At 48.0% G+C, this 24,800-nt stretch overlaps 2 protein-coding genes across 2 annotated transcripts; both read left to right on the top strand.

The window, feature by feature from the left end:
* The first annotated feature begins 1,015 nt into the window (after nucleotides 1-1,015).
* On the top strand, nucleotides 1,016-12,727 carry CSUI_004701 (histone lysine set). The gene is made up of 8 exons (XM_068064886.1): nucleotides 1,016-7,248; nucleotides 7,472-7,639; nucleotides 8,609-8,693; nucleotides 9,033-9,165; nucleotides 9,751-9,876; nucleotides 10,763-10,951; nucleotides 11,734-11,850; nucleotides 12,330-12,727. Exons 1-8 carry the CDS (start codon nucleotides 1,708-1,710, stop codon nucleotides 12,391-12,393), a joined length of 6,423 nt encoding a protein of 2,140 aa, XP_067923141.1. The 5' UTR covers nucleotides 1,016-1,707; the 3' UTR covers nucleotides 12,394-12,727.
* Nucleotides 12,728-13,104: 377 nt separating this feature from the next.
* On the top strand, nucleotides 13,105-24,264 carry CSUI_004700 (uncharacterized protein). Its single transcript, XM_068064885.1, has one exon. The coding sequence runs from the start codon at nucleotides 17,875-17,877 to the stop codon at nucleotides 18,238-18,240; it is 366 nt and encodes a 121-aa protein (XP_067923140.1). The 5' UTR covers nucleotides 13,105-17,874; the 3' UTR covers nucleotides 18,241-24,264.
* Nucleotides 24,265-24,800: the final 536 nt, after the last annotated feature.

Below are 24,800 nucleotides of genomic sequence, written 5' to 3'. Positions count from 1 at the left end.
GCTCTTAGCTTTATTCTGTTATGCGGCAACCTCTACAACTGTCGGGGAAGCCGAGGACAGTTAGCAGCACCAGCTGGTGGAAAAGGCAGCCTGGCGCTCCTTGGAGCCTCGCACGACGTGCGAGCCTGGAGAACTGCTCTCCTCCAGGGCGTCCGCCCAAGGGGGATACACATACTTATCGAAACGCTACCGATTCACCCATATTGCTGGGCGATCTCCGAACTATCTCGCGAGGGCGTAGCATCGGCATTTGCCTGTGACTGACCGGTATGACAAGCGCGGGCCGACAGTCTTGTTTCGTGTACCCGGCCGACCGCGGCATGCCTCTTTCATCACTAGCGACAGGGTTGTCACTGTGAAGTATAAATGACACCCCGGGATTTCCAAAGTACGTGCTTCTGCAGCGTAGTTTGGAAGTCTTGGGGGGTAAACTGGAGAAGGCCACGCTCATGGAGAGACGTGGGCCGGGCCCTCCCAACCCTCGCAACCAAGGTGCTGGTGCGCTACGACGAGCCTACTGTTAGGGTTCAACCTGTACCACAGCCGCTGCGCCGAGCCGCACGCCCCGTTGCAACGACGAAGATGTTACTCCGTCTTGAACCCTGAATGAGGTGAAGCAGATTAGTAGGTTGGTGGGATCATTACTCGAGGCGTTGTGTCATTCACTGTGGACGCGAAACTGCACGACCGATCAAGCGATTTCATCGTCTCCGACTTCGGGAATGTCCTGGCACATCACGCGGCCGATCTCGACCGACGAGTCAGCCTGGCACCCAAGTCCGTGCTGTTGCCACATTTTCTTCCATCGTCGCAAGGAAAGTGAACTGATGGAAACCACCTGGTGGCGACAGGTTTCATCCACGTCGCCTGAGCCTTTGAAACGGAGCTTCGCCGGCTGCCGTCGTCGTCGTCGCGGTCACCATTTCGAGACTTTGACCGGCTCCGCATGTGCATGCAAACAAAAAGCAGTTCGCAGAGTCCTACAGAAGGGATGCTTCTCCTTCAACCTGAGTCAACAGAGGGAAGTCCGTAGCTCCTGTGACGAGGCCTGATGGTCTCTTCTCAAACCACGCGTTTACGTGGAGGCGCACCTCGGCTCATTTGTCTCTCACCAAAAGCGACCACTTACAACGACGGGATAACACCCCCGTTTCTAAGGGCAGTGAGGCACGAAGTGTATTGATGAAGCCCGAGTTCCTTCAATTTCTAGCAATTTTACAAGGATACCTTCATCCAACCACATGGTGTGTTAGGAGTGCGGCGAGGGACGGCCCGTCTTCCAAGCTACCTTCGCTAATGACGGCATATGCCGCCTTGCCTTCCGTTTCAAGTTAGGTCGGCTTCTTTCAAGTCCACTTCGGCCTCGGCGTCCCTAAACTTCCGCCTTGAACTATTTTCACCCCTAGTCCCTCTTGATAGAGACAGCGTGATGTGTTCTGCGTGTACCGCGGCGGCTCTTTACAAACAGACGACGAAGTACCTGTCTGTAAATGATACTGCAGGGCGGGAGGCAACGACCGCTTGCTGAGCTTCCAAACACTTGCGCGAAGAATGAAAAGCGTTTTCTTTCGTTTCTGGCCTTGCCTGAATGCCTAAGATTGCTTCTTTCTCCCCCTTAGCTCTCGTGTCGTACTCTGCGCTGTACGTAGTAAGGATATCTCTCGTGTAGGAGGCCCGCGTTTTTTTGTGTGTGTCCGAAGCGCCGCCATGGCGCCTTCTTCGACGTCCTCGTCTTCCTCGTCTTCTTCTTCTTCCTCCTCTTCTTCATCCTCCTCTTCTTCTTCGTCTTCCAGCTCTTCAGAGTCTTCTTCTCCCTCGCCATCTCCCCCACGATCTCCTCAGTACGACGCCAATCACCTCCAACGTCCCGCTACTTCCTGTTCTTCTGAACCTCATCTCACCTGCCCTCCAGTCACCTCTCATTCATATCCTTCGCGGGTTCCTCCAACACTTCCTCTTCAAAGTCAGCCGGAAGCCTCTACTTTCCGAAGTTCCCAAGGACCATATGCTCAGATCTATGCAGCGTCAGCGAAAGAGGATGCTGTGTCAAATGTCAATGCCCCACCCGCGGCATCCGGGGGTCTTCCTGCACGACCGAGATCGCTGCAACTTCTCAGTCAGGAGACAGCCCGTGCAGGTATCGGGGCGTTTCCCCCTCCATCTACTGTTCCTCATTCCTTTCCCTTTCCCTCTTCAACTTCAGTCGGGCACACAGGCACCTCTTCTTCTTGGAGAAATTTCCCGCCGTCACGTTGTTATGAAGAACGAGGGACGGTGCCTTCTTGTTCTCATTCCTCTTTCTCATCGTCAACCCGTAGAGACGTCGGTCACCGGTCATCTTTTGGCTCTTCTGTTGCATCTCCTGAGGAGGTGTGTCTTGCGTCGGAGAGACCTAGCAGTGAGATTGTTTCTCATGCAGCTTCTTCTTCTGCTTACGCTTCCTCATCTTCTTCCTGCCGTGATCTCCCAAGTGCCTCCTTTCGCTTAAGCTCAGATGCTCCGACAGACGCCGTGGTGTCTCCTGCCTATCATAGTGTCCAGGATACTCCCTCACCTTTTCATCCAGCCTCTTCTAGAGCGACACGTGGAGGTCGAGAAAAGGCGCCCCATAGAGGAATGACACGCCGAGGAGGACCGGGAAGAAAGAGAGCAAGAAGTGACGTGGGTGGACGAGTGACTACGGCGCAGACAAAGGTGAAGCTGATGAATGAAGGAGAAGCCACCGCTGGTAAGAGAAGTCTCTTTCTAGAAGAAGATTCGAAAGCCGAGAATGAAGAAAAACGACTGTCTTGCGTTTCTCCCGGCGAGGACGAGGAAGAACAGAACCGAGTTCTTACGGCAGCCGCACTCCGATGGGAAGATGAGGACAACACCCCGGTATCACGAGCTAGCGATCTTGTGACCCCTTCCTCTTCTTCATCAAGTGTCTGTACACCTCAAGTTTTAGTACCTTCTTTAGCACAAAATGGTGATGTGGTCGCTCTTTCTCCATCGGAGTCTTCCTCTTCTTCAGTTGTTTTGGCCAGTAAAGCAATATCTACCTCTTCGTGGCAAATTCCAACACACTCTCACACTTCGGCGCCAGTTTCCTGTTTGGTCAAAGACGAAGGAGAGGGTAAGACATGCGTCCCAGGTCGTGGTAAGACAGAGACATCCAGTGGGAAAGGCCATAGTATTCTAAGCTCGTCAGATAAAGACAGAACAGAACAGATACCTCCAACATGGTGTACAAACACTAGTCCTGATGGACAGAGAAGTCATCCGCAGCAACGGAGACCCCCGCCTAAGTCAAGAGTGAAGTCGGTACCCAGCACTTCTTCGTCATTACAGACACAGGGAGAACTTTCTTCTTTGAAGAAAGAAGGACGAGATGAAAAGGACAGGGAAGATAGTAAGGCCTCAGACTCACTGAGTGTAAGTCACGTCAAGACTGTAGAGACTGAGGAAATGAACCCTGCTGAAACTGGAGAATCGAATAATCTACCTGATCCTAGTCTAAGAGATATTATCCGCCTCGTGGCAGCTCCACATCGACTTCATACATTAATGGGAGCCAGTCCCGCGTACTCAGATGAAAGGGTGGATGCTAAGAGTAAAGTAGTTGTAGAAGGGGAGAACAACAAGACAGGAAGAAAGAAGCAGCCTCGTCCCGGACCTAAAGAGAATCTGAGAGGCGGGGGGAAAAAGAACGAAACCAGTCTTGAAGCACATCTCCTTAGTTATCCTGTAGAAGATGAACGCGCAGAAGATGTCGAGTGTCTCTGTTGTTCTGAAGCCTGTGAAAAATGTGGTGAACCCTTAGGAGCCGTACTTCAGCTGGTGCCTTGGAGAATACAAAACCGTCGGTCTTCGTCGTCTGGCGCTGTCTTGAGTTCTGCCGCTTCCTTTCCAGCCCCTTCTTCCTCTATAACGTCATCATCAACCCGCCCGCCGTCTTCTCCTTTCTCTTCATTCTTGAATGAAGAGGATGCGGTAGAAGAAGAGGAATGCCCTCTTTCACGAAATCTTCTGAGACCTGCAGATTGGTATACCCTTCATCAGCTGAGAAGATACGATAGAGATGGAAAGTATTACTTTCTTCGAGCACCCCCAGATATCACAGCGCAGACAGCAGAGATGCTAGCCGAGGTTTTACTGACGGATGAAGGAGCTTTTGATATCTTCACTCCTCTCTACACAACTCATCATCAGCCTTTCCCTTCTTCAGAGACCCACACCGGCAAACCGCCCTCTCTATCTCATCATAGTCAACAGCATTTGCAGAGTAAAGAATATCCCAAGCACGACTCAAACCACTCCCGCCCTTCTCAGAATGATGTAAGGAAGGAGTCTATACGAGGGAAAGAAGAGACGGCGCCAAGTCATGTGACTCAAGACCACAGGACGCCTCACACGCAGGCTAGGGATAACAACGAGACCGGAGGTCTCAGTTGTAACGAGACAGGGGATATCGAAGGGGATTTAGAGTTTTTTCAGCTCGACGGCGCAGCGGAGATACCTACGGAAACCCGCGACAAGGAAAGAGGGAAAAGTATAATAGATCATGACAACAGAAATACTGCGGAATGCAACAGGCTGCTCGGAGAGAAGGAAGCAAGAGTGAAGATCCCTCCAGGTCCCGAAATGAGTTTTTTCGCAGGAGATGGGAGAGGCCAAAGAGAGGGTTCGACTGGAGAACATCTCCCTTCATCAGGCAAGGAAAACGAAGGATCTCAAAATCAGTCTACGAAAGGAGGTGATCACATACGTCAGGACACAAGACTTTCCACCGACCCAGGCTCCAAAGACAAGACAGGTGACTTCTCTCCTACCCCTCTCATGTCTCGAGTCAAGACTGTATTATCTTCTCCTGACGCAGCTCGCGTAAGGAAAAGACTCGAAACAGCTTTGGAATATCTCTTGAAGCTGAAGCAACAAAAGGCGGGAAGAGCGGGGACTGTTTCTGGAAATTACCAAGAAGTCCCACCTTCTACACAACAGAAACGAAGAGATTCAGTTTCATCTTTCTTTTCTTCTTCGTCTTCCTCTTCTTCTTCTGTTACAAAAGCAGCATCAGAGTCTCTGTCTACTTCTTTTCTATCTAATAAAAGCTCTGAGCTACTTGCTTCCAAAAGTTCATTCTCACTGCCTTCTTCTTCCTCTACCTCTCCATCCCATTTAAACTTCTCCTCTCACAGCACTTTCCCGTCTCCAGTAGAAAACGACTCCGGTCCTGTTCCCTTCGCTCGCCGAGCCTCTCAACTACAAGGCGACGGCTGTGCTGAGAATCTCCTTGCGTCTGCTACGAAAGTAGAAGGACTCAAAGAGAAACAGGCAGCGGAGGCAGCGCAGAGTTCAGAAGTCTATTCCACTTGTCCAGAGAAGAAGGGACAGATAATGGAGAGACAAACGGGAGAGGAGAAGGAAGAGAGGGATTTCGAGAGCAAACAAGACGGAACTACACAAGAGGAAGACCGAGAACACCAACCGATGGAAATGGATGTGAAGGACACGCTGACGGCAACTCCCCTAGAAAAAGAAGAAGTAGGGGGACAGAAAGAAGAAGGGAGACAAAAAGAAGAAGAAAGGAAACAGGGAGGACAAAAAGAAGTCCGACATGAAGGAGAAGAAGAGAGACAGAAAGAAAAGACGCACATGGAGAGTGAGGAATCAGAGAACGCTTCTCAAAGCGTTATGAAAGATGCTGTGTGGTTATATACTCGTCTTCTACAAAATACAGGAGACCGACACCAAGAGAACATTGCGTCTTCTTTGTTCACTTTCTTCTCTTCTTCATTTTCGTCCTTCTTGTTACCTCTTTCTTCTTCCTTCTCATTGTCGTTGCCATCGCCTTCTTCTTCTTCCTTTCTTCTCCCTGGCTCTTTCCCGTGTTCGTCACCACTCTTGCCAGATACTCCTTCACCAAGCAGTCGGGATGCGTTGCTATCCGAAGTTTTCTTGCGACTCAAGAGCGAAGAATGGCGTGAGCGTCTTTTCTCAGATTCTCACAACCCTGAAAGGTTAAGCGAACCAACTGTAGAAGATGCGTGCAGGAGGGGAGAATCCGAAGAGGAGAGAAGTTCAGGACCATTGGAAGCAAAAGTCACCAACATAGAAGCAGAGAGAACAACACAGACTGAATCACTTGAGAATCGGGACGAAGAAGACATCGTAGACACTGAGAACCCAGACATCGCTTGTTCTTGTCAACGTATATCATCATCTCCTTCGGAGGATCCCCCTAGACGTCTAGCTGTGGAACGGCTCTTGCAAGTCCGTCCTTCTCGCATCCAACTGCTTCACGGAACATCTCGGAAGCTTTCAAAGCAACGCCTAAAGGCGGGAGAAAAGAAGACTTCTAGAACCGTATCGGGGACAGCATTCTCATCTTCGTCTTCTACACCATCTCCTGCAATCCCTCCACATCTTAGTTCAAGTCGAAAGCGAGTAGGGAGCTGTGTTGAGACAGATGAGAGAAAGAGCTTCGTTTTAGTCTCACCTCAGCAAGCAACGGTGACACTTATTCACCCTCACTGGTATCCCCGGCGATGTGCTCTACTTCACCGACAGTATGCAGGCCACTTCTCTCATCTGTCTCAGAGGAAAGAAGATAGGGAAAAGGAAAGTCTTCCTGGGGGCACAGCGGCTTCGCTCGACGTACAAGAGACAATGATGAAAACGGCTGATACCCTAGTAGAGACGCACGCACAACAGGGAACTCGGAGAAGTTCACTAGAAAAAGTGAATGAAGCCGCGATCGTCATTGAGGACGGAGAAGATCTGCGGGGGTGTAGGAAAACGAGCGAAGAAAGATATGAAGAGAAGCAGAAGAAGAGTGTTCGTCTGAACGGAAGAGCTACTGTGGCTACAAGAAACACAAGGAGAAGAGGGGTATCTATTAGAAATCGAAAACGACGTCAAGAGGGGGAGGAGGACAAGAACGAGGGTAGTTCATCTCTCTTTGCTTCTCCGTCTGTTGACGACACTGTAGATTTCTCTGTTGGGATCGACAGTGAGCTGAATGGTATAGGACAAGAGAAGAAGAGAGTAGAGGGCGGGATGACGGAGAAGAAAGATACAAGAATAGGACAGAAAGACGAGGAATCCAATAATCGTCCAGGGGAGAAAGAAGGCGGGCTGAAAAAGGGGGGACAAACAACAAACAAGGAAGATCAGAGAGTCACTAAGGGGCAGTCAGACGTCGTATCCGCTCCTGCTCGTCTATTACCTCAGCGATCCCGAGATCTCTTCAAAGGTTTCATTGTCAATGTAAGAACTAACGGAGTAGGGAGAGGTATATGATGTATACATATACGTATCAGCATGTATGCATGTATATATATACCCTCTGTGGAGAACTTACATGAACGCAGTATCGGTGCCCCCACCACGTAGTGTCTGTGGCGTGCTATGTATTGTATGTGCTCTCGTGTGAGGCAAGACGGGAGTGGGAGGTGTCTACGATGTCTTCTTATCTCTTCTTCTGTCCTAGGTCCGTAAAAGATTCAGAGGAACAATCACACACAACGTAGTAGTAGTAGTAGTGGTACATCATCATCATCATCCGCATTCATCATTTCTCCTCCCTGTATTTGCTCCACCAGGTTTTCTATTTGACGAAGACGAAATAACTCAAGAGAAGTACTATCTTGGGCTCCAAGTACGTAGGCATCGTTGATATTCATGTGGCGTTCACGTAGATATCCCTTCCCCTCAAGAGCAAACATGCAACCTCCAAAGGTTCAGATCTTTTCTCAGTTCTACATGTATGTATCTATTTCGAAGCTCAGGAAATACTCTGAAAACCCACAGGCCATCCAGTTAGGCGGGGTATATACCTTCCCTGCATGGTGTCTATGTAGCTTCTTCCCGTTCACAATGATAGGTTTCCTTCCCCTTGTCTCGTCTCCCTCTTCCGGGGGAGAGTACATACAAAGTGAGTCACAGTCTAATGTTGTCGTAATATTGTATTCAGTGGAATAGATACACGCAAATACATACTTGCCCGCAGCCACACCTGCAGTTCCCGAGCTGGAGAAAGCAATGATGAGACTCCGATCGTAGGTGCTTTCTGTTTCTCTTTGGTGAAGACTTAGAAAGAGATGTTCACGGGCAAGTGTTTTGTTACGTTCAGGAAAGAGTGGGGATGCTCGACTGTCTGCTACTGTTTGGCTCTTTTCTGCCCCTTTCCTTTTTTTTGTATGTACTGTCTACCTGTTTCCTATTGCCTCTCTGGTATTTCTTTCGTCTCTCATTTCGTCACTTTGCCTCATTCCATCTACGACGCTTTCTTTTTGTGGTCATAAAAGAAACGCCTTCTCTTCGTGTTCTCGGACGTCGTTGAAAGTGCGTTTCCGTCGTCGTGTCGTCCTGTGATGTATATACACCCGAAGGCCCGGCAGGAGGGTATGTATACGCCGGGGGGGTGGGGGGCTTTGCGGAACTTCTGTCTATACACTGAAAAGTCCCGGGTCTCTTCCGCGCGGCTTTTTCGCCGGCTGTCAGTGTACTCTTGAGAAGTATTTCTGTTTGTCTTTCCCGGTTCTGATCGCTTCTTTCCTGCTGGAAGGGGGGGGGTTCTTATGTTGTCTGTCTCTGTTTCTCTCTCGTTACATACGTCTCTGTACAGCATGATGGAACTCTACCGCAGAACCTGGCGTCTCAGCTCTTGAGGGATCGTGAAGCGACCCGTGAGCATCAGGCACAGCAGCAGGGTAAGTTCTCTTTCCTCCTTTCTTTGTTCTTTTCTAAGCCACCTCCATGATTATCTTTCCGAGCGGAGACACGACAGCTTTTCCTCTGATTCCACTTGTCTCGTATCTCATATCTGTAGGGTTATGTGTGTAGATGCCTTGACAAGAGAGAAATGCTTTTTCCCCATCATATGACAACGCACGACGCGAGGTGTTCCGAAGGCGGCGAAGGATTCCGAGTGTTTCACTGTGTCCGCTGACTTTGGTTTGTCCGGGGCCCTACATATCAGGAGTCCCGGGAAAGGGGAAGACCTCAGGTGTACCTCATAGCATGTTGATGTGGTAATGCTTTGCTTACAGCATTTTTAGAGGCTGAAGTAGCAGACTGGCCTGCTGTCCCGGCACCTCGTCGTTTCCCTGAGAGAAAACGTCGACGCTATGATCTCTCCATCAAAACAAAAAAAGTCAAGCTGCAGAAATCCTTAATTCATGGGTCCGTCAGGGTAGTCCTTCTATCTTTCTTTTCTTCGTCTTTGGTAGCCTGCCTCGGTGGCAAGACACTGACTGCATACCGTACGAATCTGTATGGGTACCTACTGTCCATGGCTACTCTATAGTTCATGCCTCATACCTTAAACCTCTTTCTACACGTCCGTATGTGTCTACCCATCTATCTGTCTTTCTCTAGTCCGGACAGCCGGCTCTTCTTGGAGAGGACTCTAAAAAACTCTATCCCTTAATGACACGAAAAACTCGTTGAAGTGAAGTGGCTCTATCCGTGTGGCTAGCTATATGGACACTCTGTTGCTTACACACGTCTGTTGCTGAAACATATGCCTACTTACACGTATGTATGCCTCTGTCTGTCACGTAGAGAGGGGCAGGAGGAGCGCGAAGTGAAGAGAGCTCTCCTTATTTTGAAGTTTCTCTCGACGATGGAAGTACCAAGGAAGCCTATCCCGTATACACGTTGTCCCTCTAGGGGTACCGGGTCACGCCACAATTGCATTGGTTAGCTGTGGACCCGCTGCAGTTGACAACACTTTCTTTCTTTCTTTCTCCTTCTTACCTCGTGCAGTTTCGGGGTATTTGCTGTCGAATGGATTAAAGCAGGAGAAGTGGTGATGGAGTATGTAGGAGAGTCGTATAGTTTTCGTAAGCGTCGACAAGGAGATGGTGAAGAGCCGAATCTCGCAGAAATCAGGTAGTGTGAGACGAGATTTCCCTTTCTTTCTCTTTTCTTCTTTTTCAAGTATGCATACAACGTTATCTTTCTTGAGTCTCTCTGCTTTTGCCCAGTGTGAAGAGTTGATGGATAGAAGATCTGTCTTTCTTTTTCCCGCACCACCCACGCATGACGGAGATAGTACTTTCTGAGAGGCTTCAGTTTGTCCTAGTAGCTGCTCTCTCTACTATCCTCCATACAACCGGCGATTGTCTTACTTCCCTAAGAGTCGCGCACTCATCTTAGTCTTTTGGATGGAGGATGTTACGCTATGGTCGGGAAGCAAGATGTATCTGTATACAGCTGTACCCGTTCGCGGCTCCCCGATATATAGTTTTATTGTGGATAGAGATATCTGATGGTCTGAGGATGAAAGGAGAAGATACAAGTTGTGAGGAGGAGACTAGCGAGCAGTGAGAAGCTAAGCACGCATACAGTTTTTTTTTAGTGGTAGTGGACCACTGGAATGATAGATAACTATTTCTATATATATCAATATGTACATGTGTATGGATAGACTGGACCTTGGAGCGCGCGCTGAGGAAACGTCGTCATGAGGAGAAGAATACGAATAAGAAAGATCTCATCTCAAGCAATAAGAGACATAAGTATTCACACCTGCATCTAACAAACAAGCTACTCCAGTTCAATACGTTCCTGCAGAGTAATAGTGATGATGTCTTTCACACCGGAAACGTGTCTTATGTCCTTCTTACTTTGCTTCCTTCTCTTCTCTTTCGGTTCCTCTTCTTTCTTATCATACCATCCACTCTTCACCTCATCTTTCGAACTCTTTTTTTTTCATCCTCCTCCTCATCATTGAGTTCTTATTTTTCTCCGTCGTCTCCTTCTTTTCTTCTCCCAGAGAATCTCGTTATGACTGGCAGCATGGGAACTGCTACATGTTCTCTATGGATGCCGAGCCTCCCCGTCCACCTCCACCGTCGGGTAGGGGAGGCAGGCGCGGAGATCGGCAAGCTCAGACTGTCGCTCATTCTAGTTATATAAAGAAGACAAAGTTTGTCGATGCCACAGATAGCGGAAATCTTGCGAGGTAAAGAAATACAGACAGGATAAGAGATAGAAGCACTTCTCCATACTTCATTATGACCTTCATACAACAGTGTTTATACACCTCTTACATCCCCCCTGCTGTAAAGAAAACTCTCTTGAATGGTTGGTAGCTCCAGCTACCAATTCGCTCGCTGGTCTTTCTTAATTTGGAGAGGGGTGTATTAATGGCACCAGGAGCAGTGTGGGTGCAGTGGCGACTCGTCGCTGTGTGCGATCACGTCATTTTCTGCATTTATTTTGTTTTTCTCTTACCATCATCGTCACGTGGGGTCTTTCTCTTTAGAAATCTTCCTCCTGTTTTCCAGGGCATGAAAAAAGCCGTTGATAGTGTCAGAGAAAGCCTGAGACATTGAAACTCTAGGAAAGGACGCTAACGATCAATCTTAGCAGTCTCTCTCTCTCTGTCTACGTATACGTGTACATTTCTTATGCGACGCATATGGGTCCAAAGCAGGGAACAGTTACACGTCTCCCAGTGGTATCCCTTCTGTTTATTCTCTCGTCGAAGGATTTGCTCTGCTGTCCTCGTGGACACGCCTACCTATACTCGTGTCTATGTAAATCTACCATCCACCATATCTCCATGATCTCGTGGTTTGTCCGAGACTCGCTAGCATGATCATCCATTGCCCAATTTTAGAGCGTCATAGCCCAGGAGTTCTTTTTATGGTGATGCCCAGAGTCTCCCCTCTGCATAACCGCCCCTTTTCGCCGAGTCACTATTGTATATAGACGTTCTTGGTTGTTTATTCTTGCTCGCAGGTATATCAATCACAGCTGTGAACCGAATTGTGAATCGGTTCGCATGCCTCATCAAGCTGTTGCGATTGTCGCTCTTCGTGATCTTCTCCCCGGAGAAGAACTCTTCTATGACTACCAGTAAGATCTTCTATATAGAGTTGCAGGCGCTTTTCCTCGAAAGTGAAGCGAAGAGAATCTCATCGTCATGTTGTATGCCATACGCTCTACTTCTGAAGGTGGACAGACACCTTTACTTTACCGTCACGCAAAACTTTTCTCATCGTGGCTTTTGCTGTGAGGTTTCTTCTCTCTTCTCCTCCTGCAGTCTCTCCTGGGCTCCCCCTACATATCTTTCCTTCTATGCATGTCTCGTACATACACCTTTACCAGCTATCTATCCATCTATCTTTAGTCAATCTATCTATCTATCTTTAATCTATCTATCTATCTTTAATCTATCTTTAATCTATCTATCTATCTTTAATCTATCTTTAATCTATCTATCTATCACCTTACTGCGGACTCCTCTCTTTGAGGGGGATGGGAGGTGAGCAAGGCTTCTATCCTTCTCTTTGATATTTTCCCTATTCATGAGTCTTCATTCCTTTTGTTTATAGTTTCTCCGATAAGTCGAAGGAAGTATGTCTCTGTGGTGCAAGGACTTGCACGGGACATATGTAGAAGAAGATACTTCTCAGAAGGAAGGAAAGGTTGATGTTCTAGAGAGGAAAGAAGAAAAACCCGGAGACGAAGAAGACCTGAGAGGAAAGACGCGAAGAGAGGAAAAGAAAGGAAGAGATTCTGGGCAACTGAGGGTGAAGTGGGGAGGGGGGTGGAGATGTTCCCTTGTGCTGGAGAAAGAAGACCAGAGTAACAAAGATTCTGCGGTATACACGAAATTACCCCGGGTAGAAGAAGAGCAAAGAAGAGAAGAACGACGAACAAGTCACATGCTGTAGGGAAGTAAAAGTGTCTTCTCCTCAGTCATATCGCGAACTTCTTAAAGGAGGCGGAAATATCCCCCGTCAAGCTGGCTTTCAGCTCTTGTCTATGGATGTACGTATGCGTACCTGTATATACTGATATCAGTATATATACATATATGTACATATATATGTATATATACTTATATCAGAGAGATCGTGTTGTGTCGATACACGTGACGTTGGGAGGCAAACATGGAGATTATGTCTTGTCGAGAAGACTCTCGACACGTTTCCTGAGTTGCACAGGTATCCTCAACTACACGGCGAAGGATTACTAGTCGGCACGCTCTCTCTTCTAGCAATTCGGCGGGACGGCGACGGGTACAAATCATCGCTGGAGACTCTGAATGAATATGTATTCTCGTCTTTATTGCTCGAAGCGCGTGTATGAGTTTGTGTCGGCACATACCGGTTCTTTCTTCGGCTGACCTTACTCATTCCCTTTCGCTTTTCGTTCCTTTCTCTTTCGTAGGCACCGGTACACAGAGATATTTATATGTACACCGTCAGTATGTTGATAGAGGAAAGCGAACCCGATGGCACCTTCCTTTAAGGTTGCTCTCTGCATCTAGATGTTTCCACGAGAGAGAGTTATAGAGGAAGAAAGGTGTTGCGGTCGATCATACTCGTAAGAGTAGTGACGTCACTGACAATAGTCTCCTTCACCTGACTCGCAGTCGTTCCCCCCTGAGTGAGGACCCACGCTAACTCCGTGTTGTCTTCTGTTGTCTCGAAGCTTCAAGCCATAGAAAAACCCTTTAGTAGACCCCTAGTGACGGATGAAAGAAGCTCTCTGTGTTTCTTCGATACGGAAGACCACCTTTAGCGGCTAGGCGGGGGAGTTCCAAATGTCTCGCTGTCTTTCGTGCTTGTCTTGATATTGGTGTAAATAGTAAGAGAGAGACAAACTTGACTCGCAATGGGTATGCTGATGACGATGATAAAAAAACAAGACACGGCTAGCTGGCTAGCTGGGGTCTCTCTCCATAGAGAAAGAACGTTTGAGGGAAGGGGGGAAGTTCAGCGCTGTCTACAGCACGGAGCTTACGAAAGATCTTCACGTCCTTTGACAAGAGACACACACCGCATACATATTGAGACAGAGACAGGAAACACCGCCACGACAGCCAACAGGAAAAAAGAGACCAGAAAAACTATTTTCTATAAGAGCACTCGAGAAATGTTTCTCTCCGCAGAGGAGGCGGAAAGACAGAGAGAGTTTATTCTTCGCCAGTGCTGCAAGAAGTGATAAGACGGCATCGATGAAGATGAATCAAGGAAACAAAAGAACGAATGAAAAGAAAAGGAGAAAAAGAAAAAGAGGTTCCCAGACGGGGGCCGATTCTTTAATAGCCTACCGTTACATGTGTGAGTGGCATGCGGTACTGAAGGAAGAGATGAAGGAAAACAAAACAATGAGTTGTCCGGTCTTCGTTGATATGAGACACTCCCCAAGCTCTTTCTTCTATCGATACCTATCCTCTTCCACAGATTGAAGCAAGACCCAGGTGACATGCGAACAGTCGTACTGAGGGCATACGTCCAGGTACGAAATACACAGATTCATCTGGATGAGCAGATCTCCACATAAGCATCTATATCCGAGTGTACACAAATACATATACGTACAGATAGATAGACTTATGAAGGATAGGTGAACATGTTGATAAAGAAGGCAGATAAATATACAGATTGAAGGTAGATAGATAGATTAAAGATAGATTTATCAAGATAGATAGATCAAAGATAGATATATTGAAGATAGATAGATCTCAGAGACAAATAGATCAGAGAGAGATAGATAGACAGGGTAGGAGGTAAGTAGGACCAAACTATGAAGATTCATCGCTGTCTATGAATCCAGACAGCGTAGTCAAGATCACCACATAGGCACGAACATCAGGAATCCCTCTACTATATCAAGACGACACTTCTATCGTCTATCTACAATTTAGAAAGGAAGAGAAGACCACTGTTTCCCCGCGCTGAGACTTGACTTGGGAGGAACCAGGGTAAGGGCACCTATAACATCTTCATCTACCATCCGGATCGTCCGGCAGGAGATTCCTTCATAGCAGAGACTAGCTGAGTTTCAGGCGAGATCGATAGAAGAGAAGACAGAGGCTACGGCCGAGCAACGGTCTCTAGTTGTATGAAGGTTTGGGGTGTATGACACCTATCCTAAAACTCAATCCCGGGCGACCGTGTATACGATGAGAACCCCAGGAAAGCCGTAAGACATTCACATGTATACATACGTATACATGTCAATACACATGTGTGTGTCGTGCTTTTATAGGCGCAGAGTTGACTCATTTCTCCACCGTAACAGAGGCAGGCGTCATCCACGTGAAACATCCACTTTGTAATCTTCATACAGGGAGAAAGAGCGAAGATGATGAACAAGAAGACCATACTGAGAGAGAACGAGAGGAAAGGAAAAATCATGTGGTGAAGAGAGAAGCAGACGCTTCTGGACTGTGGCAGACAAAGAAAGAAAAAGGGGAGCTAAAAAGAAGAAAGGTCCGCAGGTCAACGGTTTCATCAAGAAACGAAGGAGATGTTGGGCGGGCTTCTATAGTTTGCTAGTCAAGACAAACAGAAAGAGGAAACAAGGTTTCTCTAGAGGAAGAACGCGACTTCCCTCTGGTGATAAAGCGTAAACCCTTCCCTAGTAAATGAGGGAAAGCAAAAATAAAGAGATAGCTGCAAAGAGAAAGAGGAGAAGCGCCTTGACGATGATAGCCTGCCTGTTGTCTCTCCCAGCACAATCCGCTGTAAGTATCCAGGCACCTCCTTTTACGAGATAAGAGATACAGGGAGAGGGGGGTGAAAGCCGGCGGCGTTCGTTTGTGTCCTTTTCACGTAAGAACAAGAACAGAGTCTCTTTGCGAGACAAGAGAGAAAGTGTCAACAGAACAACAGTCGTAAGGCTTTCGCCCAAACAGGAAACAGTTTTGAGGAATATCGCAAAGTGGAGGTGTATATACACCCTAAGAAGGCAGAAGACGCCTGTGATTCACTCCAACAAGATATCTATTAAACGAACACGGTCGACAACCTCTGCGATGCTGATCAAACACCCCCCTGATGAATGTCTGGTTCCGGTCATTAATGGCCCTACGTACCACGACACTTCCAGGAAGAGAATTTCTTCTACCTCTCCGCTTACAGAAAAAGGGCCCCCCTTCTGTTGCTTTTGCGGTCATCCACGTCTGCAGAGACAGAGGGGAAAAGGTAGGAAGGAGAAGAGACACGTAGCGAGCCAGGAATGGATACTAAAGATAGGATTCTTTATGACGAGGATACAAGAACTTCCCGAGGAGATACATGAAGCCTAGGAGAGAACAGCCCCGTCACTAAGGCGTTGTGGTCTATCAAGAGACAAAGAGAGAGAAAGGTCTTTGACAGGGGCGGTAACATGGCAGAAGAAGAAACAGAGATGATAGAAATGAAGAAGTAAGAGAGAAAAAACAGAAAGAAAGAGGCAGTTCCTTTTCCCTAGCAAGAAGATTACACACGATAGATGGAATGCTGTCCTGCGCTTCTAGAAAAGACATAGAGGACAAAGAAGAACGGAGCCGGGGAAATGAAGTTGAGACATTCACAGAAGATGCATATAGACATCGAAACCTTCAGACAGCCTTTACGCACGTCTTGCTTGTTTATCTCCTCAACCGTCTTTACTTTAGGCCGTACCGCAGACCCCTGGACTCGGAATAAAAGAAGAAGAGATCCGTGTGAGAAAGTATCTGCAAGACGTCGTAAAGATGTACAACGATACCTACTCCGTTACAGTCCTCTCCTTCTTTTGCACGCAGATGAAGATGAAGAAGAGAAAGGAGAGAAGAAATCATCAGATGTAGCATCTTTGATAAGATCCATGAGTTCTTCTTCATCTAAATCTTCCTCTTCTTCACCATCATCGCTACCACTGCCACTACTGTCTGAGTATGTATCGTCTTCTGCGTCACTCTCCTCATTATAAGACTCGTCTTCGTCTTCTTCTTGTTGTGCTGCTTGAGGGAGGCCTCCTGCGTCTGCAGGTATACACGGTTGTACTTCTTTCTTAGTATACTTTACGTCTTCATGATGATCTTTCCTATGGGTGCTTCCCCCGTCTCCTTCCTTTCTCTTGATGTCCTCATCGTCATCTTCTTCTTCTCCGTTGTCTGTTCTCTCTCTTTTCAGTCGGGGAGTTGGCAGTGCATCTGTTTCTTGCCTCCTTTCTTCATGTTCCATTAACCTTCCTTCGTCAATGAAATCCTTTGCTGCCGTGACATTTCTTCTCTCTTGATGGTGCATATCATCCTGCTCAGACGTTACTCTAACTTTCTCTTCTACTCTGCTACAGACCACCTGTTCCTTCTTTAGTTCTTCATCATGATGTGTACGTACACCCGCCTCGGAAGAAGTAGTCGATGCCTTCGTTTGTTGTCCATCTTCTTTTTCGTCTTTCTCTTTCTTCAAATTCACATCGCTGTGACCTCTATGAAGACAAGCATACCTTTCCTGATCCTGTACAAGGCCGTGGCTGACTTCATTTTCTCCTTCTTCATTTCCTTGGTCTCTTCCAGCTTGCTGTAAGAGTTTCTGAAGACGAGAGACTTTCTTTCTCAAAAGAACGGATGCAGGGGCCTTGACATTCCTTCCTCTGAAAAAGAAACATCGTTCGTCACCATCTTCTTCATCATCTTCATCTTCTACGTCTTCTTCATCGTCTTCCTCCTCATCTTCTTCCTCTTCATCTTCCACGCTCCCCTCGGTCTCTTCTTCTTCCTCCTCCTCTGTCTCCCGGCCTTCGTTCTCTCCACCGTCACTGCTACTCTGAGCAGCATGGCTTGCAGTAGAGGCCGCTTGAGAACACGGCACCAAGTTCAAGGAATCATTTGTTTGTGTTGTAGAAGACCCCGAAAGGAGAACACTAGGACAAGATGAAGACGTGGGAGACGGGTCAACTAGAGAACTTGAAAGTGAAGACGCCGGACAAAGAGGAGTTCGAGACACGAGATGTGCACCCATGCTGTCACCGCCATCAAGATAGGAGAGATTTGGTTGCCCCACAAGTCGGCCATGAGGAAAAGAGGAGGACGAAGAAGCAGATAAAGAAGAAAACGAAGACGACTCGAAAGAGGAGGAGGAGGAAGAAGAGGAAGGGAAAGAGGCTATACCATTGATGGAGAGGTCCAAGGCAGGGGTGCGGGTGAGATCGTCTTCTTGGACGTCTTCCACTCGTGTCACTCGATGTCTGTTTTGTCCGTCTTCCTCTTCTTCTTTTCCTTCGTTTTCCTTCCACACTCCTGTTCTATTACCTATGAGACGTGTGCTGAGAGTCTCTCTCTTTTCGACAATCTCATCTTCATCTTCTTTTCGTATCTTCCTGGATCGCAGCTCTCTTCGTCCCCTTACTTCATCTTCTTCTTCAGCACTCTCTTGGACTTCAAGATCTGTTCCGCAGCTTCCTGCTGCTTCCTCCAAAGTCTCTTCGTGCTCAGTGTCCGCCTCCCTCTCTCTGGCTTTCTGTTCTCTTCCTCTTCTGTGAAGTCCTCTACGGTTATCTCCTGGATGCCTATCCTGTCTCGCTTCGCATAGATCTAACACTCTATCTGCAAAGCCTCGATCGTTCTTGAGAAGTTCTGCAAGCTGATACTTCTGTGTATCTTCTAACGCATCGTGGTAATCCTTTAGACTTCTTTCTTTCTCTTTTTTTTCAACTTCTCCTCTCGCCCTCGCTAGAGCACACTCACACTCATCAAGACATACAAAGAACCTCTCTGAAGAAGCTTGCCAACCTTCTCCTCGTGTCTGATGTTTGCCGGGCACTAAAGAAGAGAAAGAATTCTCTCTCTCTGTCTCCGTCCCTTTATCGCCGCAGCCATCCTGCTGCTGAGTCGAACTCCCTCCCTCCATAGGATGAGTCCTACTATCTTCTCTCTGTCTTTCACATAAACCTTCCGACATTTCTATTGCCCGCCTTGTGGTGGCAGTAGATGACGAAGATGCCTTTCCTCGTCTTTCTCCTTCACTATGTGAAGTAGGTTCCAAGAAGAGATCCACTGCCTTTCCGGCATGTGCTTCTTCGTTCGACTTCTTAAGAGAGATCTCAGACCCGGAAAAAAATGTCTGGAGGCCTCTCAATGGCACTCTGGATGCGCGTCTCTCCTCTATCCTCTCTCGTTCTCGCATCTGGGATTGCCTGAACTCCTCTATTATCGAGGACTCTAACGGTACAATACACCCTCGCAACTGTCGGGTATGAGCGTCGCCTAAGTCTTCTCCCCCTCCGCTACTGCTTCGATTGCACATACAAAAGTTCTCTCTCAAATCGATAAGCAAGTTGAAAGACTCGTCTTCTATCTCCATGTACTGCTCCTCCGAAAAGAGACAGTGATCTTCACTGTTGTACGCATTGGACCTGTATGCTTCTTTGTTACTATGGTGATTCTGAGGCACCGATCCATCCTTCTCTGAAGGTCCTTGCTCTCTCACCATCATCTTGTTCTCCTTCTGCGTTTGCTCTTGGTCTCCAGCGAAAAACCTTACTGTCTCCCTGACACTTCGCTGTCCGTTCCTTTCCGTCCCTCCTCCTGCTCTTGTCATCCCAGAAGCAGGGCCCCGCATTCTCCCTGGTTCTTCCAGTCTAGTCTTCTTTTGCTTGAGAGCATCTGAAAGAATGAGGAGAGTCTCTAGTTGAAAACCGTTGTTGGCTAAATCGAGATGTTGTAAAGGAGGAGATCCCGTCGAAATGAAATGTGTAAGAATCGCGAGAAAAAGACGATTATCGCCCGAAAGATCATTCCCGCTCAAACTGAGAGAGGATAGTCGGCCTGCAGGCGAGCGACTATGGCGAAGGAGATTCTCTACCTGGTGCTTACCTTGGGGATGTGTTACTGAGAGGATGGAAGGCGACTGGTGAGAAAGCGAAGAGATATCGTGATGTCCTGTCTCATTCACCGTAGGATGGAAGGGAAAGAAAGCAGAGGAATTAGACCTCTCATCCTTCTTGTTTTGTAGCTGACTATTAGAGCGGGTGACTGAGGTGTCCTGGAGTGAAGCATGCTCTGAGGAAGAGGATGAAGAGGTTGAGGAGAGAGGGCATAGAGAAACATCACTGCCTGAGAAGGAGAACAACTCATGGTTTCTTTTAAGTCTCATGTGTTCAACAGAGCTTTCTAACGAGCTATCTTCAGAAGGGGGAGAGACGACGTCATTGCCTTCTCTTGTTTCCTTGAGACAGTTGTTGATACCAGGCGACTGAGAGGAAGGACAGGAAGAAAAGGAGTGAGGAAGTTCTTGATGTGAGCGACTTGGAACGCAAAGATCCTCTGAGGTCCTTTTCGGTGATCCTGACCTGCTCCCAGGTGGTGAGAGAGTCCCACAGTCTTTAACTCTTCCTCTTGAGATATCCGGGTACTGTCGAAATCTAACAGACGGATGCTCGAGTTGTCGGGAGCGATGGAAGCTGTTGAAGAGAAGAGCGAGAAGAAGGATAAGTCCTCCTTCTTCTCCTAAGAGATTATTCGACAAATTGAGCTCTTCGACTAAAGGGAGGTGCAACAACGCGTACCCGAGAAAAGGCGCATCAGCTGCAGTTAACCGACAGTCAACTAAGTGCAAACTTCGAAGTCGTGAATGAAGAAGAGGAAGCGTCAGGACACAGAAAGAATGAAAAGCTGCGCTACTAATGCCACATCGGGAGAAAGCAATCGACTGTAAGGACGTATCCTTACAACCAGTCGACGCTGGCGAACATGATGAGGGAAGAAAGACGGAGTGCGGGGATGACTGGAAAGTACCAGATGATGAGGCTATTGCTGAGTCTCTGGAACTGTGTGTAAAAGTTGCTTTATGGCTTCCGTCTTCGTTATCGGGGGATGTGGGTGACGAAGAAATGAAAGGACTCTGGCTATCTCGCGCTGTTTTCTGTTCTCTTTCAAGTTCTTTTTCTTCCTCTATGTCTTCCCTCTCTTCAGTATTATGCCCCTCTCTGTCTCCTACTAATGTATTCCCCCCGTTGTTCGAATCAGCATGACGGTTTGGTCTCTTACTTTGCTCAGCAAGAAGACCTTGTAACAGACAACCCCTTAGAACCTTAGCAGCATGACGATTTACCTCACTATTTGAAAGACGAAGACCTACAAGGTTATCTAAGAAGAATACACGAGAAAAGGAGACAGGAGTCTCGGCCTCATCCTCATTCACTGCCCTACCATCAGCACTATGCATATGCTGCTGCTTTCTCTTTAACCTTTTCCAATGCTGTACAGAGAGACAGCTCAGCTCCAACTCCCAGAATCTTTTCGAAGGGACATCCGCAACCGCGTCTGAAGGAGGAGACACGCCTGGTCGATCAAATACAGAAGATAAGCAGGGAACTTGTGGGTTTGCAGACGTGTACGTTGACGGTGAAGCCGGAGAGCGTTCTTCACTTCGAACTTTCCTTTGTTGTCTCGACGCTTCCTTTGCTTCAAGAGTTGATGTATGTCCTCCCTTCGGAAAGACGCCATGGCCCTGGTAAAGAAGAAAGGGAAGAACTTTAGCATGCAGAAGAGACAACTCACTTGGGCGGATAACAAGTTTTGAAAGAAGTAACTTTCGACGACTTCTATGGGGAGTCACTGAAGCCAGGAGAAAAGACACTGGAGTGCTATGGCGATCACTGCTTGTTATAGGAATCCTGATAAAAGAAGAAGGCTTTTCACAGAGCTGATGATATCCTTTTCGATCTGAGGAATGCACCCTCCACGAGGAGCCGATAGATTTCGGCATCTGAGTAGTGAACGTCTTTGAGTCAGAGTTGCTTGTCTCCTCAGATTTCTGAGAGAAAGAGATCTGTTGAGGCGGCTTTTCACCCTGAGGGTCTACGGGTATTGTCGAGTTAGAAGAGACTGGCGAAGACCGAGAAGAAGCAGCAAGAGACGAAGGAGGACAGAAAAAGGGACAGGAAGCTTTAGAAAGAGATGGCAAGCGTCCCTTGGATTCAGCGAAAATGTCTGAAGTGATTTGAAAGATGGACCGACTACAAGGGAGAAGAGAGAAGAGAAGAGAGGAAAGAGGAAGGTATTCTAGAAGAAGACTAAGAAGATGATAAGGGGGGGAAGAACAAGAGTTTTTGACCTGGGAAGTAAAGAAGACGGACATAAAGAAGGGAGGAGAATCAGAGAGAAACGCCTCGGGCCCGGGGTCGAGAGAGAGTTCTGAGAGATTCTTTCCGCGTGAAACATCAGATGACGGCGTTCTATAAGAGCAGGATACTAATGCGAGGGCAGGCTGAGGCGAGGGAGAAGAAGAAGAGCAAGAGATATGAGACGGGGATGAGGGGCTTGCAGGGAAAAAAGAAGGAGGTGAACCTAACCCATGGGAAACTGAACAAGACGTGTACGATGAAGACGGAAGAGAAGACAACCCGGCTGACGAGGAAAAAAGAAAAGGGCGTCCTCCTCTTTCTCCTTCTAATAGATGATGATGTGGCTCAGTTCTTCTTCCATCGTCTTCCACGAGTTTTCTCTTCTTCGCACAGCTTTCGGAATCGGAGCGACTAGCTTCTTTATCCCCGCCACCTACTCGTGTATGGTTATTATTTCCATCCTGGGGTGATGGAGGCGGCGAAGACGGAGAAGAAGAAGATGTCGAAGGCGCGGTTGTACGAGAAGAAGCAAACCCCTCTTCAGGATAGAGTCCTGGGCTCCTCCTGGGATGGTTCCTCTCACCATTGCATGCGGAGGACTGACTCTCCAAAGTCCCCCTTTCAGGTCCTTCTCCCTCCGCCTCCGTCCCCGCCGTGCCAATCTCCAGCATTCTGGCATTCGACGAGGGGTATTACGATCCAACTGCTAAGATATGCATGCTGCCCCCAACGTATACATGGAGAGAGATGTACATATACTGTGTAATTGTGTCGTCTATTGTGTAAACCACTTGAAGACGGCGATCTTCAAGAAATCTTGTAAAATAAGCATCACCCACAGGTTGAAGCGGGGGTCTCAAACAGGCAACCGCACGCCACAGCTCGCAAGACAGTTCACATACACCATGCGTTTGTTTAAGACAAGAGACGACGATTTACCTTCACACAAGACATTGGCTCTGTCGCCGTTAGGGGGATACAGGAAGAGTGAGGAGACACTCAGCCGTGCGCGAAGCTTTGGTGAATGCTTATGTAATAAACGCATTCAGAGGAACTGAAGATGAAGAAGAGGCACCGTGCCCTTTCCAAAATGCTCGTATGTAAAGCGGACACATTGAGTCGAACGAGACGACGGAAGAGGAGAGGCCGATAGACGTCCACCTAGCTTTTCTTTTGTAATTTGGTCAGACCACGCAAAAGAAAAGAATGTCGAGACAAGCGGTTGTAGTCCCTGCGGTGGTCTATGTAGCGCGACAAAAAGAGATGCTCTCGATGAGCTTCACGGAGTGAACAGACAGAGGTAAAGCATTGCGACAGGAAGCAAGTGCTGGGAAACGAAGCTGAGAGAATCTGACAGGAGACACAGGAGTTGTCCTGTCCGCCCAAGAGCACCACGAGGAAAGCACGTGAGACGATAGGACGAGGTGGGAGAGGTTCATGGTTTACCCAATGACAGCTCAGTCCTTCCCGAGAGATTTTCTTCTTCTAGACCAGTAAAGAAGACTTTTGTCGCAGCATGTCGAGCTAGGTGATAGGAACTTGGGAGAAAAAAAGGCACCCCGAAGCCCTTCACCATTACAGAATACCACAGAACAAGCGAACCATTCAGTCCAGTTCTTGTCGTTGAGAGGACAGACCTCGGTAAAGGGATGGCACCACCATCATGGCATTCCCTGGGCCTTCAAGAAACTTGAAAAGCTAGCATAGTAAGTTTCGTTGTCAGGGAACATACTGGCGGAGCTTTGATCCCTTTGTCCACTTGAGAAGGAATAAACAAACGCAGTTGACTTGGCGTCACCCCGAACAAAACTAGAACCAGCAGCTAGCACGAGGGACGTGTGCTTTCTCCTGCTATCTCTTGAAAGGAGGGCGGGCTTCTGCGGTGTAAGCGCTCCTTTGACTCCTTCAAGGGTGGATGGCTAGAGGGAATGGATGAAAAGAGGGCAAGAGATGGACAGAAAGACAGCCCAGGAGATCGTGGAGTAGACTACGCCGTGCGCACACCCGGATAGCCTGGGGAATTGCACCGATGAGAGGCAGCCCGGAGCGGCTGAGCCAGTTGCGGCGTTGTGGCATAAAGAGGTGAAAGGAAAAAAGCAAACAAGAAGAAATGACAGAGGCAAGACGGAAAAGAGAGGAGTAAGCGGAGAGGGAACCGAGCGCTCTCATCTACGGCGATGGAATAGAGTTTCTGCGTGTCGAAAGAAACTTCGCGAGATAGTATTCCAATCAGAAAAAACACTAAGGTAAAAGCCAATACGATGAACTCAGAATAAGGGAGAGAGTTGATTCTCTCCTCTTTCAGTGGAAGGCTGTGAAAGAAAGACCCAATGGTAAAGCATCTTCCCTCTTCCCGTTTCAGCTCTTTCCCGTCAGTGCTGTCCGCACTCAAGAGGACGGTTTTGAGAAGCCGCATATGGACCAGCTAATTTCGACGAGAGAAACAGGGAAAAACAAATAGCTAACAAGCAGAGCGCAAAAGAGGTTATGGACGACACCAGGTCGATCCTTCTACCTTGGCACTCCTTCCGGGTCGGTTCCCGAGTTCCGTGTGTCACCCAAGGCGACTTCTCTCGCCATCTACGTGTGCGGGTGCCAAGCAGAAACTCCAGCAAAAGGTATACTCTGAGGACAGAGCAACCAATGTCTCTAGTCCCACAAACCAATCTTGTGTCCCGCTGTTGTCCTCCGTGCTTCGACACCGCAAGACAGTCCACGTACATCCCTTTTCTGCAGTGGACGTCGACGGCTCGAGCGCATCCTTCTCTGCACGGTCCCGACGTGGCCCTGCGAACCTACTACAAGTAGAAGCGGACACGTCCCGTGCAGGTGCGGACGTAGTGCCAATTTGTTCCTTAGGTACAAAAAAAAGCATCACAATCGGCAGTATACCACCCCGTAGTGGATGGCAGCTGCTGGCACTATTGGCGACTCGTCCCAAACTTCCGCTTACGGCTTTAGGTTGCTTATACGGC

The sequence above is a fragment of the Cystoisospora suis genome, assembly GCF_002600585.1.
Source record: "Cystoisospora suis strain Wien I chromosome Unknown contig_2234, whole genome shotgun sequence".
NCBI lineage: Eukaryota > Apicomplexa > Conoidasida > Eucoccidiorida > Sarcocystidae > Cystoisospora > Cystoisospora suis.
This window is presented reverse-complemented; position numbering and strand designations above follow the sequence as displayed.